Here is a 15,233-nt window from a genome sequence, read left to right as displayed (position 1 = left end):
TCTGAAATTAAGATAGGTTAGACACAACATTCATTACATCAGTAGGCAAGACCAGGCGTTTTCACTACTCAATAAATATTCAAAATAGTAAGAGAGAGAAAATGTTCGATTCCTCGCGTTTTGTGCGTGTGTGTAGAGTGTCTGTGTGGCCTTGACTACTGATAGATGCTTTTCGTGTTGAGAGATGTGCGTCTAATCTATTTCTCAAAGTAAAAGATCGCTTCACAGATGACGTCTGTCAGTTCGTCAGGTGTCACACCAAGTCAGTGGTACCTTCAGTAACAAATGTTCCGTGAAAAATTAATATGTCATCCACTGCTACGTAACCATAAATTTTACTTTAATATTCCGTCTTTCAGGTGGAGGCGCGCGCTGAAAGAAGAGTTCTTCTGTCTTCAACTGCGTCACTGGAACCGCTGAAATGAAAATTTCTATACTACTTATTATCTGTGTTGTAACAACAGAGTTTTTCGAGTTGCTTAGCAATATTTTGATGGGTATGACTTTGACATTATTCAGCATGAAATGCTCTAAGATCTCGGTGTGCGTATAGCCCAATAATTTTGTTAGTTCTAGGATGTTGTAACAGATACGCACCAGGATGCGGTATGTTAACAATTATATAAGGTCCTTCATATAGCAGACGCCACTTAGCGTTGCGTCGTTTGAGTGCTACAGATTTATGATGAGTACGAAGTAGTACAAGCATTCCTACCTCGAATTTTTGTTTTCTTTTTATTATGATTCTGTGATGTTTGTTTCGTATTTGTGCGTGATGTGTCAATGTAGTCAATACTTCTTTTATTTTCTGTTCAGGTGTGATTTCCTTGTCTGACAACTTAGGTAATGGTCCTATCCACTGATCGTTCTGTTTGCAATTGAACATGATCTCGTTAGGTGTGTAATTCGTATCGTAAATATTTAAGTTATTGTGTACGTCTTCGAAAAGACTTAGGTAGGACACCCAATTAGTATGTTTTGATGAAATATAGGTCCTCATGAAACGGTTTAATTCTCGGAAAAGTCTCTCAGTCGCGTTACATTGTGGACTAAACCTCGAAATAAATATACTTTTAATGTTATTGTCCTTCAAGAAATTTCTCCATTTGTACCCAGAGTAGTATGCTGCATTATCTGATAGAATTGCTTTAGGTTTTCCCACGTGCGTCAGGTAATCACTTGAGAATCTTCGTATTATAGCATTTACGTAGCTTATGTACTATGCCCCAACAGAACCAATCAGTCCTGTCACGGTCGCCAATATAAAATAAATAAAATAAATAAATAAATATATTGTTATTTAAATATGTTAATTATTCTATCTGTATGATGGTGATTGTGATTGCAATTGTAATTAATATTTTGCTTATCTGGAACGTGGACGTTTAATTATTCGTTATCAGACGCTTGACAATGGCTTTTTCGTAAAGGCAATGTTACTCGTAGTTGACCGTGAAATAAAACTGAAATAATCGGACTTCGTAATTAAATCGTTTCCAAAGACTGCTGCGGTAGGTGCGGACTCATAATCTAAATCTCAATATTACAATAATTTGCCAGCCATGCCAATACGTCGTACAGAGGTGATTGTCTACTAAACATAAAGAAGTTACACAGTTAGTTAAATCAGATATATTCAATGAATAAACCTACAGTTCATAATCCTACTTACTTTTATAAATATAAATTCTTTACAGAATCGAGTGCCTAGTGTGGTTGCAACTCGCAGTATTCTTCTATAACATGAAATATGGCGGTGTGCCAGACAATAAAATAAAATACGTGCTTCTCGCACCACTTCAACCAGAGCTCTCTTTTTCTTAATCAAACATAAGAGTAACGTAATTGTGCTTTTGTTTTATCAGCGACACAGCGCTGCAGTTGTGTGCCATAGGCTTTATTTATTTGTCACTGATTATTTATTTAATTAATATTTCGCGTTTCCGCGGAAACTCACGCTCGGCATGCAAATGTGCCTTTATATCTTCCAAACATCCCTTGAATTCTAATACTCGATCTCCTATCTCTTTTAAATCGACTCCTGTTTTTTTCTTCTACCATATAAGAGAAATATTCCCCCACTTTGGGGTCTTCAGTATACTTTTCCACCTGACACTCTCTCCTCTGCATTTAACAATGGAATTCCAGTTGAACTATTAATATTGCCATCCTTGGTTTTAATTTTTATTTCTGTATCCCTCAATTCCTCTGAACACTTTTGTACGTCCTTTTTTCATCGACTGAAGTATTTCTTCGGTTACCCATGGCTTCTTCGCAGTTACCTTCTGTTTAGCTATGATTTCGATTCCAACTTCTGTGTTTGCCCTTTTTAGATATGTCCATTCCTTTTCAACTGTACTACTTCCTAAACTATTCTTTATTGCTGTATTTACAGCCCTAAAGAACGTCAACCGTATCTCGTCATCCATTAGTACTTCCATATCCCATTTCTAGGCGTATTGATTCTTCCTGACTAATCTCTTAAACTTCTGCTTACTCTTCATTACTACTATGTCCTGATCTGAGACTACATCTACACCCGGATACGCCTTACAATCCAGAATCTGATTTCGGAATCTCTGTCTGACTATGATGTAACCTAACTGAAATATTAACGTAACGTACCGTCTTTTCTAAGTATACCTTCTCTTCTCGTGATTCTTCAACAAAGTATTTGCCATTATTAGCTGAAATTTATTACAGAACTCAGCTAGCCTTTCTCCTCTCTCATTCCTTGTCCCAAGCCCATATTTTCCTGTGAACTTTTCTTCTACTACTTCACCTAGAACTGCATTCCAGTCCTCCAAGAGTATTAGGTTTTCGGCTCCCTTTGCATACTGATAAATTTTTCAGTACCCTCATATACTTTTCTATATCTTTATCTTCAGCTTGCGATGTTGAAACATGTACCTGAGCAATTGCTGCTGGTGTTGGTTTGCTGCCGATTCTGATGAGAACTACTCTCTCGCTAAAATGTCACTGTGCGTCCTACCTTCCTATTCATAACAAACCCTGTTCCCGTTATACCATTTTCTGCTGCTGTTGATATTAATGCTATACTTATCTAACCAGAAATCCCTTTCTTGTTACCATTTCACTTCACAGAACTCTTCTATACGTATATTAAGCCTTTGTAATCCCTTTTTACATTTTCTAGCTTCCCTGCCACGTTCAGGCTTCTGACATTCCATACCCCGACTAGTATAATGTTAGCCTTTCGCTTGTTATTCAATCTGTTTCTCATGGTCTTCTACTCTTTGGCAGTCCCCTCCCGGACATCGGAATGGGGAACTAGTCAATTACAGCCCACATGACCTGTGGATTCATATTATGTCATTAACGTAGTAGTTTGCATTGCCTTCTCCATCTTTCTGACGTTGATCATTGCTGTTTCTTCAACCTTTACGGACAGTTTCCCACCCCTGGGACGAGAGATTGTCCTGAAGCGCTGCCCGCTCCTCAGCCATGTTTGAGAAGACCGTTGACTGAATAAGGACAACATCTTATAGCGGAAGTCGTCGGCCGCCAATGCTGACTATGAATCAAAGTTTAAGCAGTGTAGGGTTTCGAATGCGGGATGGAGAACGCTTTTATTATTAATCAGAGATGGTAACCCTAAACAGCGGGGCTACCTGATGCCATAACAGCCGTTAATGTAGCACCATTCGCTGCCGTTTCCGATCGTCGCCCTAGCAGTTTGTCTACGCCATCCCTACTTTCACGGAATTACGAGTTACGTTGACCATTGTACAGTGAGTAACGGATGGCCTGTCAGGAAGACAGTGATTGAAAACCTCTTTGATAACACAGTTACTCGTCGCTACTGATATGAGGGTGACCGTAATGCATTTACCCTGCATTAACGCCATCAGCTTTCACGTCACTTATAAGGAAGAAATATCTGTAGTTCGAGAATGAATAAAACTAAGCTCGAATAAAAGGCATAGATGCTTTCTCATCTAAGTGAAAATATTTGAAATTTCATATTAACAACTTTTCAATGGAAAATTTTTTTCTACAGTACCCACAGCTTGCCCTTTTAAGTGAGAATAGGTAGTTTGTGAATGCATACTTATGACATTATAAAATGCACAGATACTTTTAATATTGTTTATTTTGTTTCTATCTTAGTAAACCAGGTACTTACGTATTCTTCCTGAGACATTGTTAATTTACTCATATATGCACAGTCAAAAAATAATATCTATGATTTAGTTTTTTATTTTGAAGTTAACATTATTACCTACAAAAACAAGTTATGTAAGTGGGACTATACAGAAGTGAGTATCAAATTATGAATATACTATTCTTGTACCAATAAATTAGGAAAGAATTAACTCAGATTATTGTAATCATGATACGAAAAATTAAGTTGAAAAAGAAAATAAGAACATACTGTTCACCTGTGACAGTTATAAGTTTACTTTATAACACTGCATGAGTGTAAGATCTTGAAATTAATCAAAGAAAGGAAAAATACTGTTTCTTCAACATTATGCTCACTGAATAACATTACAGCTGAGCATTCTGATCTTTCCTAGTTTTCTTCATAATATCTCAAGATATACTATGATACAGTAATTTATCTTATTATATATATGGAGGTTAAGCCGAAATTTAAATGAAACTGAAAATACAAATAATCCACAAATTCATATATTAGTCTGTTAACATAGTCCCATTAAATTCAAGACATTTACCAATGTTAAAGGGATTTATATTATAAAGTGTCTACAGTGAAAAGAAATTTTATATATGAGTAAGTAAATTCAGCCTGTAAGGTATGACCACAGCAATGCTGTTTCCTTCCTTTCTGATCACACAATAACTTCAATTCTTTGCATTGTTATTTATGACCTTTCATTTCTCTTTCAGCTTGTAAATGCGTCTTACTCATACTACGCACTTTTGAGTCAAATGAACAAACGCTAGAGTCCAAACAGATGTCAGAATGACAGTCTCAGAGAATGTGGACACAATAAATCATAGATGACTTGGTGAGATCATTTTTAGGAGATTTGCATGTAATTCATAATAACACTCCAGAAAAAAATCTGTAAGTAATAACATTAGCTAGCAAGTATTGCTCTTTTTATGTTGGTTCTGGATTTCAGACCAAATAGTTTCCTGTATTGTCAGCTACAATTAAAACTAGCCATTGTTTAAGCACATGTTTGTATGTTTAAAATGGATATGCCTATTGTGAAAACAGACAGCAGTTGCAAATGAACTGCCACATTTGAAGCTGATTACTTCTGTTGGGTGTGATATGAGTTTATTTGATCTGTGCTACAGGGAAAGACAATTTGGCCTCCTAATTTTTTGTAATACGATCTTCAATATTTTTTGCCATTTTTAACAAGCCTTTTATGTGCTATGTACTACAACCAGAAATATAATACTGCATTTCTTAGACAAACGTAAATTATCTAGTCTGATACTATGAGAATAATTGTGCCCCTTGAAAGAGATGTAGTCTGGGATGGAAAGGTCAGCATTGGTTGTAATATCATGTGTATTTTATTGCAGACCTAGATTTCATATACAATGCAGGAATCCTCAGTAGGTCGTGGGCAGTGATGTAGAAATAATATGGATGACAGTATAACCAATTCTGACCTTTAACCTGTCCTGGAAACATAAATTAGCTATATTGTGTGACTAGCTGTTCACCCCTGATGTTGCCAGCGCATTTACCTGTTCTTAATTTTAAGACACTTTGTTTACTTCAATAATAACATGTGAATAAAGCTACAGAGCTTCATCATAGAAAATAAAATGAGGTTCTATAAGGTTTATTCATGTGGAATTTCATCATCAGGATTTTTTTGACATAAATTTATGACTCGGGTCAGATTTGTCATTTTGTTTCACAACTCTTCATCATGTTCTACCTTAATACATTTTGAGAGCATCATAATGTCTTCAGAGCACATGAGTTATCTCCCCTTATCTACAATATCTTGAACAACAGTCCATTGAATACCATGTATAAACTGGGAGCTTTGTTGAAAATAGTACTGTTGCAGACTTATATCATTCAGTTCAGTCTTACTTTTCAATTTGATCCACTGTATCGAAACTTTGAATTGTGTTAGAGTCATGTAGAGTGTCATTTTGTCGATATGTCTCTGTAATCATCATGAGAGTCGGGATTTTCTAAGGATTCAAATTTTCCATTCATCACTCTGATTTAAATTATAACTTACTCAATGCTGACAATGTAATAAGCAAATTTCTGCAATGTTATGAAGCTTGAAACATCTTACGATTCTCTGTTATATAAATATAAAAATAAAATATGAAAATGTTGCAAACATGTTTACTTATTCTGTTAATCATTCATATTATATTTTGAATTGAGTGTAGAAGGATAAATAAGTATTTATTTCATGGCTTGATTAATAACAGTACTGCAATCATCTGATCAATTGTAAAAAATTTCTGTACACTTAAGATTTTATTTATGTTTCCAAACAGAAAATTAAATTATACATTTTTGTTATTATTACTATTATTTGCAGTAGTTCATTGATGAAAACATACTTTATCAATTCAGATTGCAATCACTTCACGTTCTTATCCACTTGTAAACATCTTCACATCCCTTAGTAAGCTATTGTTTTGACTTACGTTTTGAATAACGTAAGTACAATACATAACCATAAATATGATGTTCTAGGTGTTCAATTGAAAGTGTGTAGTAGGAAGTCAGTCATTTACAAGTGTCTACAATCTCAGGCAGTACTTCCCTCTGCTTTCTGCATGCACAGTAAATTGATGATGTTACAAATTGTAATGCTGACATGTTAGAGAAGACTCAAAAAGCTTGTTAAATAAATTTAAGACCGTTACTACTTACAGGCGTATTCTGTACAATTTCATAGAAATTAAACACCTAATTCTTGAGATATATAGATTTCTTGGATACATTTTATTTGAGAGAGAATGGAGCTAGAAGGCTGGAATTCTACAGGATAATGTATTTTATATACAATAAACAAGCTCCTTGATTATTCAGTAACCTCTGAAATGTGAACACATATGCTCAGTTATGAGGAAGTTGAAGGACTAAGCCTGCAACTAGCACCCTCACTATAAAAGAAAACATTAACAAATATAAATTTTACAGTATTAATATGTATACTGGATAAAAAGTTTGCATGGTTGAATCCTAAGTTCATCAAGTGTCCAGTTGATTTGAATGGCAATGCAAATTGCAGTACAACTGGAACCCATGCAGGGTTTAGAGGGGCTAGACATCATGTAACCGGAGGCAGTCTAATTTTGTGCAATACTTCTACAATTTCCAGACAAATATTTTAAGAATGTTAATGAAAGGCATCAATTATGAAAAGAAAGAGAATTACTAAACCTTTGAGCAAGATGTTAAGAACCTACTCAGGCTGCAAAATGCATGGTCTTAATTATAGGGTATGATTCCACACACACACACACACACACACACACGCACACACACACACACACACACACACACACACACACACACATATATATATATATATATATATATATATATATATATATATATATATGTGTGTGTGTGTGTGTGTAATCATACCCTATTATATATATATATATATATATATATATATATATATATATATATATATATATAATTTCGTATTGTGGTGTATGTGTACCCTCGGTTCCCCCTGATAGAACACTTTACCTTGGTTTCTTGTCCATCATCAGACGTGACCTGGCTGATTGTGCATTGAAATAAACGATTGCCATGGCAAGTCAGTGCAGATTAGCTGCCTGATAAGGTTCAGTTTGTTTAGCCTACTCAAATAAAGAGCTACAACCGACTACACCTATGAAGCACTTTTTTGAGACCTTTTGTTAAAGATTCAAAGGTATAAATTGGTTCTGGTGAAACGGCTGGGTGCTCATGCATAAGGGGAAGGTCCACAGCCGGTAACTGCCATGGCATGTGGATTACTGATCTGAAATCGCATGTTGCTCTTTTAGTACCGTTTCTTGCGCATGTGTCAGCCAGACTGTGATGATTAGAAACAGGTTCTTATTTAAAATTACTCTATTTCCGCACAGATAAGCGCCAGACTCCTTTTAGTGTGCCTCGTTGGTCATGCGTCTTCCTTTGCTTTATATACACTCCTGGAAAATGAAATAAGAACACCGTGAATTCATTGACCCAGGAAGGGGAAACTTTATTGACACATTCCTGGGGTCAGATACATCACATGATCACACTGACAGAACCACAGGCACATAGACACAGGCAACAGAGCATGCACAATGTCGGCACTAGTACAGTGTATATCCACCTTTCGCAGCAATGCAGGCTGCTATTCTCCCATGGAGACGATCGTAGAGATGCTGGATGTAGTCCTGTGGAACGGCTTGCCATGCCATTTCCACCTGGCGCCTCAGTTGGACCAGCGTTCGTGCTGGACGTGCAGACCGCGTGAGACGACGCTTGATCCAGTCCCAAACATGCTCAATGGGGGACAGATCCGGAGATCTTGCTGGCCAGGGTAGTTGACTTACACCTTCTAGAGCACGTTGGGTGGCACGGGATACATGCGGACGTGCATTGTCCTGTTGGAACAGCAAGTTCCCTTGCCGGTCTAGGAATGGCAGAACGATGGGTCCGATGACGGTTTGGATGTACCGTGCACTATTCAGTGTCCCCTCGACGATCACCAGTGGTGTACGGCCAGTGTAGGAGATCGCTCCCCACACCATGATGCCGGGTGTTGGCCCTGTGTGCCTCGGTCGTATGGAGTCCTGATTGTGGCGCTCACCTGCACGGCGCCAAACACGCATACGACCATCATTGGCACCAAGGCAGAAGCGACTCTCATCGCTGAAGACGACACGTCACCATTCGTCCCTCCATTCACGCCTGTCGCGACACCACTGGAGGCGGGCTGCACGATGTTGGGGCGTGAGCGGAAGACGGCCTAACGGTGTGCGGGACCGTAGCCCAGCTTCATGGAGACGGTTGCGAATGGTCCTCGCCGATACGCCAGGAGCAACAGTGTCCCTAATTTGCTGGGAAGTGGCGGTGCGGTCCCCTACGGCACTGCGTAGGATCCTACGGTCTTGGCGTGCATCCGTGCGTCGCTGCGGTCCGATCCCAGGTCGACGGGCACGTGCACCTTCCGCCGACCACTGGCGACAACATCGATGTACTGTGGAGACCTCACGCCCCACGTGTTGAGCAATTCGGCGGTACGTCCACCCGGCCTCCCGCATGCCCACTATACGCCCTCGCTCAAAGTCCGTCAACTGCACATACGGTTCACGTCCACGCTGTCGCGGCATGCTACCAGTGTTAAAGACTGCGATGGAGCTCCGTATGCCACGGCAAACTGGCTGACACTGACGGTGGCGGTGCACAAATGCTGCGCAGCTAGCGCCATTCGACGGCCAACACCGCGGTTCCTGGTGTGTCCGCTGTGCCGTGCGTGTGATCATTGCTTGTACAGCCCTCTCGCAGTGTCCGGAGCAAGTATGGTGGGTCTGACACACCGGTGTCAATGTGTTCTTTTTTCCATTTCCAGGAGTGTATATGTATAACAATTTTTAGAACTGTGTTAGTACATGAAGGAGTTACTTCATAGTAGAATGTGTGTTAGAACATCTTTGACCTAAGTGACATAACCCATTTTAGACTCCTGTTCCTGATCCTAAGAGTCCCTATGTTTATGAACAGTTAAAAGTAATTACTGAAATTCTGAGCACATTAATTACTATACTGTTTAAAAACTTCACTTAAGTATTTCAGTTAGCATGAAAGATACTACAATTTTTAAATCGCCTCTTCTGATCAAAATGTTGTATAACTAGAGAACCCGAGAACACAGTCAAAATAAATTTTCTTAATTTCGCTTATACTACCTATATAAAGATAATTTTATGTGTGATGACATTCTATGCATATAAAGTGCTCCTAAAAGTATTTTGAATCGCAAAACAATTTCAGGTCCCTCAATTACAGTCATTGTGTTGTCCAATGGGTAATTTATTTTTATTAAAGAGTATTATGATTATGTTCTTTATATTTATGTAAAGGAAATGGTTTCTCAAAATATTGATGAATTTAATAACAGTTTCAGAGTCTTCTCATGTGGTAGACACATCATTGGTCAGCAACCAGTTAATTCACTTTAAAGAGTATTGTGTTTAGTTAGCTGTTCAGTTGGTAAACTTTATAGTGAGACAAACTATGTTACATTATTTCATGGTTAACGGTGGGCAGCAGTAGGGAGGTTGTAAATGATTGACGCTGCTAGTGTGTTCTGGCCTGATTCCATTTTCATATTGCATTCGTAAGACAAAGAATGTTAAGGCTTTATATTTCGTTTCTGATTTTTAGGAAGGCTGTTAACAGTTATTTATGAACCCGCTACAGTTCTTGGTGTTTTAGTCAAGGGTACTATTGTTTAAGGAACCAAAGCTTGCATTCCATTTCATATTTCATTCTCTCATTTTCATGTAACGGTATGTCGGGAAATAAAATTCAGAGTCCGAGTGCTTTAACCCTTTAGTTACACGATCACTATAAGTCAGTAACATAAAAGGCATAACAGTGACTAACATTGCATTATAGTTAAGAGGTCCTGCTCATGGAAAATAAGAAAAAAATTCACAAATTAAATAATTCTGCTGTACAGAAAATGATGACCATGATGTTTGGATTGTGGGGAGCTCATCTGCGCGGCTATCAGCGCCTGTACAAATTTCCATCCGTTTCTCAGTCCAATTTTCCACTGGCAAGAATGATGATGAAATGATGAGGACAACGCAAATAACCAGTCATCTCGAGGCAGGTGAAAATCCCTGACCCCGCCATGAATCGATCCCGGGACCCAGTGCTCAGGAAGCGAGAACGCAACCGCGAGACCACAGAGCTGCGGACGCTATACAGAATAGAATATATCATACCGACTACAAAAATGTATAATGAATGGTCATTTCCATCTTCCATTCGTTGTTGGTTTAGTATGAATGTAATGTTGCAAAGGGGCACTGCCCTCTTTCTTGCTAAAGTGTGTCAGAATACGTGACATATTCTTCTTTTCCTTACCTTTTTCCTATTTTACATATGTATCATAGACACAGGAGTGCTGCTGAAGGCTCTCAATGCCGGAACCTAAATACAAGCGCATCTAGGAGGCTGTGGCTTACCTGCAACAAAAGATCTTAAGACAGTATTTTTCTTTAGTGCTTTGTATTTAATGTGTTGTTCTGTTTCAATGTATACGTTTCTGTGTTACAGATGCAAAGAATACAGAAATTTAACTACAAACTGAGGTTTCGATGCAACCAGTTCAAAGCAAGTTCGAACAATACACATCATTTGATTCCACTGTCACCTACAGGGTTTGTGTGTACAGTCATACATTGCTAACAAGCATTCTTCACTGTTATGGAGGCAGTTAAGGCTCAATAAATGGATCTGGAAAATACAATTCTTCTCAGGAGATATCTACACGGCCTCTCACAGAACCCCAAGGAAAGCTTCAACAGTTTCACGGGGGAACGAATACCAAAAATTTAATTTGTTGGGTTGACAATATTGAAGACAAGTGTAATGGACGCAATAATAACTCTCAATGATAGTGTAAATTTTAGGATTCATATTTTGAAGAAAATATGATACCCAGTCTGGATGGAATACGGTTTCACCTCTAACTGTTGGTGATGGCCTTGTAGTAGCCAAAGCACAGAGATCTCCAGGAACTACCACCAAGGAGGCTAGGATAAATACAAGAATGAGAGAGCGTATGAAGGATAAAGTAACAGGTGAATGATTGAATGTCTTATGGCTAGGGCCTTCCGTTGGGTAGACTGTTCGCCGAGTGCAGGTCTTCCGAGTTGACGCCTCTTCGGCAACCTGCGCGTCGATGGGGATGAAATGATGCTTATGACAATACGACACCCAGTCCCTGGGTGGAGAATATCTCTGACCCAGCCGCGAATCGAATCAGGGTCCTTATGATTTACATTCTGTCGCGCTGACCACTCAGGAACCGGGGGCAGACAAGTAAGAGGCGACCAACGGAAACATGCAACTTCACTGCTCTAAAACCTCGTAGTTCATGAATCTTCTTTCGCTATTTATTGGAAATTTAAATTATTTTACCACTCAGATACAGGGTCACATAAATTAGTGAAGTTCATCAGAATTGGCAGATATAAATGGAATGACCTTCTCTACCTCCCTTGCCTGATATTTTCGAGTAATTACTTCAGTGCTATAAAGCCTCGTAGTTCATAAATCTTCTTTCTCTACTTATTGGACATTTAAATTTTTACCACTGAGATGAAGTATCACCTAATTTGATGAAGTTCAATTCACCAGAATTGGCAGCTACAAATGGAATGACCTTCTCTACCTCACTTGTCTGATATTTTCGAATAATTCTAAAATATGGTGATAATGTATGTAATCGTCAATCTAAATCTTTACACATATTTCTCATAGTTCTCACAGTAAAATAAATTTTGTACGTTTCCCACCAATCAGCATTAGAAAAGAAATTTGGAGGCATAACATACTTCTCTAAACGCTGTATGTAGCCTGACTGTTTTTCTAGGCTGTGCAGTCAATGTTATCAAATAGAATGGTACCTCAGTTAAACAGCGTTCAGCTTTTTAGCCTTTGATAAATATTGTTACTAACATCACGATGTAATAAAAGCATTACTGATATTTTCAGAAATGTTTTAACTAGTAACCTTGTATGAACAGTTTTTGAACTATCTCAGTGTTATATATCGGAAGCACTGTGAGGGAGAAAAGAACGTTAGAATTGTTCCACATTCACGATCGGATTCCCTTAATCAATAGTATTGATAGTGATTCGAGTTGCCTGCGTATTTTCATAGAGCTCAATAACAGAGCAGGTTTATTGCTTGACTGGCTACTTGTTTACGGATCTTGTTTAAATCTTTCCTAGTAAAACTTCTTCTTTGTTTTGCTCCTTGTCTTGTTCTACTCTCAGAGCAGTTAACCCTCCCTGTAATGCTTGCAGATGACTCACCATTTTCCCTCAGTACATACTGGTCGCCTTCAGTTATCCTTATTCGATCAGCAATAGTAGCCAGCTGTTCCTCCAATTGACTTTGCACGTCTCTTATCATTTTACTGGCACGGTCAACAAAGCTGTTAGAAATACCTTGACAGGAAATATCTTGACGTGAATTTATATTCTACTAGTTGGTGCCCGGCACGTTGCATATCGTATGAAATAACGGAGCAAATATCGTTTGTAATTATAAAAAAACATTATCTTGTTTAATAAGGAATGATAAAAAGAATTATATTTATTTCATTGTCGCTAGTGAATACCTTTATTGGAACTGACTGTTATATAAAGCAGAGTTACAAGTGATATCCATTTTATACACGATATCCATTCTATTTTATTGAATTTGTTACTCGAGTCATTTACAGTTTTTCTCATTCTTCAACAAGAACAAACTAATTTCTGGGCTGTCTGACTCAAGAACATGCAACGAACAAGTGGTTATTAGAAAACCATTGATTTTCTAGAGACAATCTATACACTTGAAGTGACTGATGATGTGCCTTGTTGATAGTTATTGAAAACGCAAGTCGAATGGGGAGCTGCAGTCGTTTAAGATCAAATGTAGTGCCGGTGGAAATGAGGGGAAGGTGTGGAATGATCAGATTTTCTTCTTTCCACTTTCTATCAAGAATAGTTGCCTCGGTGATATTCGATATCAGTTTCTTCAGAGAGTGTTTTGCTCCATTTCACAGTCAGGTTGGATTAATGTTCTGCAAGAGAATAGTTAGCATGTCGTCTTTGTGTGACCATTTGTGCGGTGGGACACTGGAAAGATCAAACCAATTTATAAACTCGATTGGATAGTTAACAACTTTGCCTGCATTCATGACACTGCCAATCCATTTGTAGGGAACAAAATCGCATGGAATGTGTTTTTAAATTCCGTGGCTGACTGCACTGACGTCGGTGTTTTTTTGCCAAAATAGCACATACTCAGAGCCACTTGTGATTTTTATAACTGGTGACAATTTGCGGGAAAACTTTGTGAATGCGTTGTTCGATTGATGGCACCATTACGCAAAAGTTCAATGTAAATGAAATACATTTTGTGGTAGCATAAACTGGTTCTTTTCCATCACCAGTGTTCAATACCAGTTTTGAAAATGTGACTACCAACCCATGGCATTGGAATTGTAAGCACTTACTAGCGTGAGTTTTTACTCATCTCTCCAAAGATGCGATGATTTGAGCAAGCATTGAGCTCATCAGCTGGTGTAGATGGAAGTACCACTGGAAGAGTTTGTCTAAAGCCGCCAAGTAATATGATAAGGACACCATCGAACGGTTATGCATTGAATTGTAAGTCATTAAGAGTTCGACCATGTGCTTCAAGCGACTTCTCATGAATCACAGTGCATTCATCCCAGACGACGCACTAGCAAAGTTTCATAACTTTAGTCATTCCAGATCCTTTTGAAATGTTACATGTTAAAGCTTCCCAGAAATGCATATCGAATGACAATTTTAACACCGAATACACTGTTCATCCACCATTTAATACTATAGCCACAGTACGTGTTGAATTAAGAGTCAAAGCCATTCCATTTTGAGATCGAATGTGAGCTAACACCAAACTCTTGAGGGACGCTTTCTAAATACCGTCAGCAGACCACCTTTGCTATTTGACCCTCCATTTGTAACTGTGTCGTAGGCGAACTTTTGTTCCGGAAGCAAAGGTTGTTCTTTTTTTTCGACAAATGTACACAATTCATTAGCGTTGTACTGTTGTTTTCTCACTAAATGACGGTTATAAAAATCAAGTGCAAGAAGTTCATGCGCAATCATGCCAAGATAAATGAGTTCTTTGTTGTTGACGTTAAGCATATGTCAACGACTGATTGAATGTATTATTCCAAAAATCAATTGAACTGTCTTTGCTAAGAGTACGAGCATTGTGAAAAATGTCTCCGCTTAAATCCTCTCTGAATTTTTCCTACAAATCTTTCGTGTTGGATGGCGAGCAAGTGGTTAATATGATGGCCAATGATGTTCGGATTTGTCACAGATGACAGCTGGCACATGCGTCCGTTAATGTTGTTTGACTTGTTGGTGATTTTCGAGCAAATGAAGATTTTGGTAAGCATCTCCTGGAAGTGAAGCAGGGCATTTGTCACTAGCGAGCTACATTCTCAAATAGTTACACTCT

General features: G+C 38.3%; 1 protein-coding gene across 1 annotated transcript in view; it reads left to right on the top strand.

The window, feature by feature from the left end:
• Window positions 1–5,014, top strand: part of LOC124545814 (odorant receptor Or2-like) — a 48,412-nt gene extending 43,398 nt beyond the window's left edge. Inside the window, exon 5 of the mRNA XM_047124761.1 lies at window positions 4,876–5,014. Coding sequence (XP_046980717.1) covers window positions 4,876–4,932 — 57 coding nt within the window. The 3' untranslated portion in view covers window positions 4,933–5,014. The remainder of the gene's footprint in view (window positions 1–4,875) is intronic.
• The last annotated feature ends 10,219 nt before the right edge of the window (window positions 5,015–15,233 follow it).

Source organism: Schistocerca americana, chromosome 8 (assembly GCF_021461395.2).
Source record: "Schistocerca americana isolate TAMUIC-IGC-003095 chromosome 8, iqSchAmer2.1, whole genome shotgun sequence".
Lineage (NCBI taxonomy): Eukaryota > Metazoa > Arthropoda > Insecta > Orthoptera > Acrididae > Schistocerca > Schistocerca americana.
Note: the sequence above shows the minus strand (reverse complement) of the source record. Positions and strands in the feature narration are given on the sequence as shown.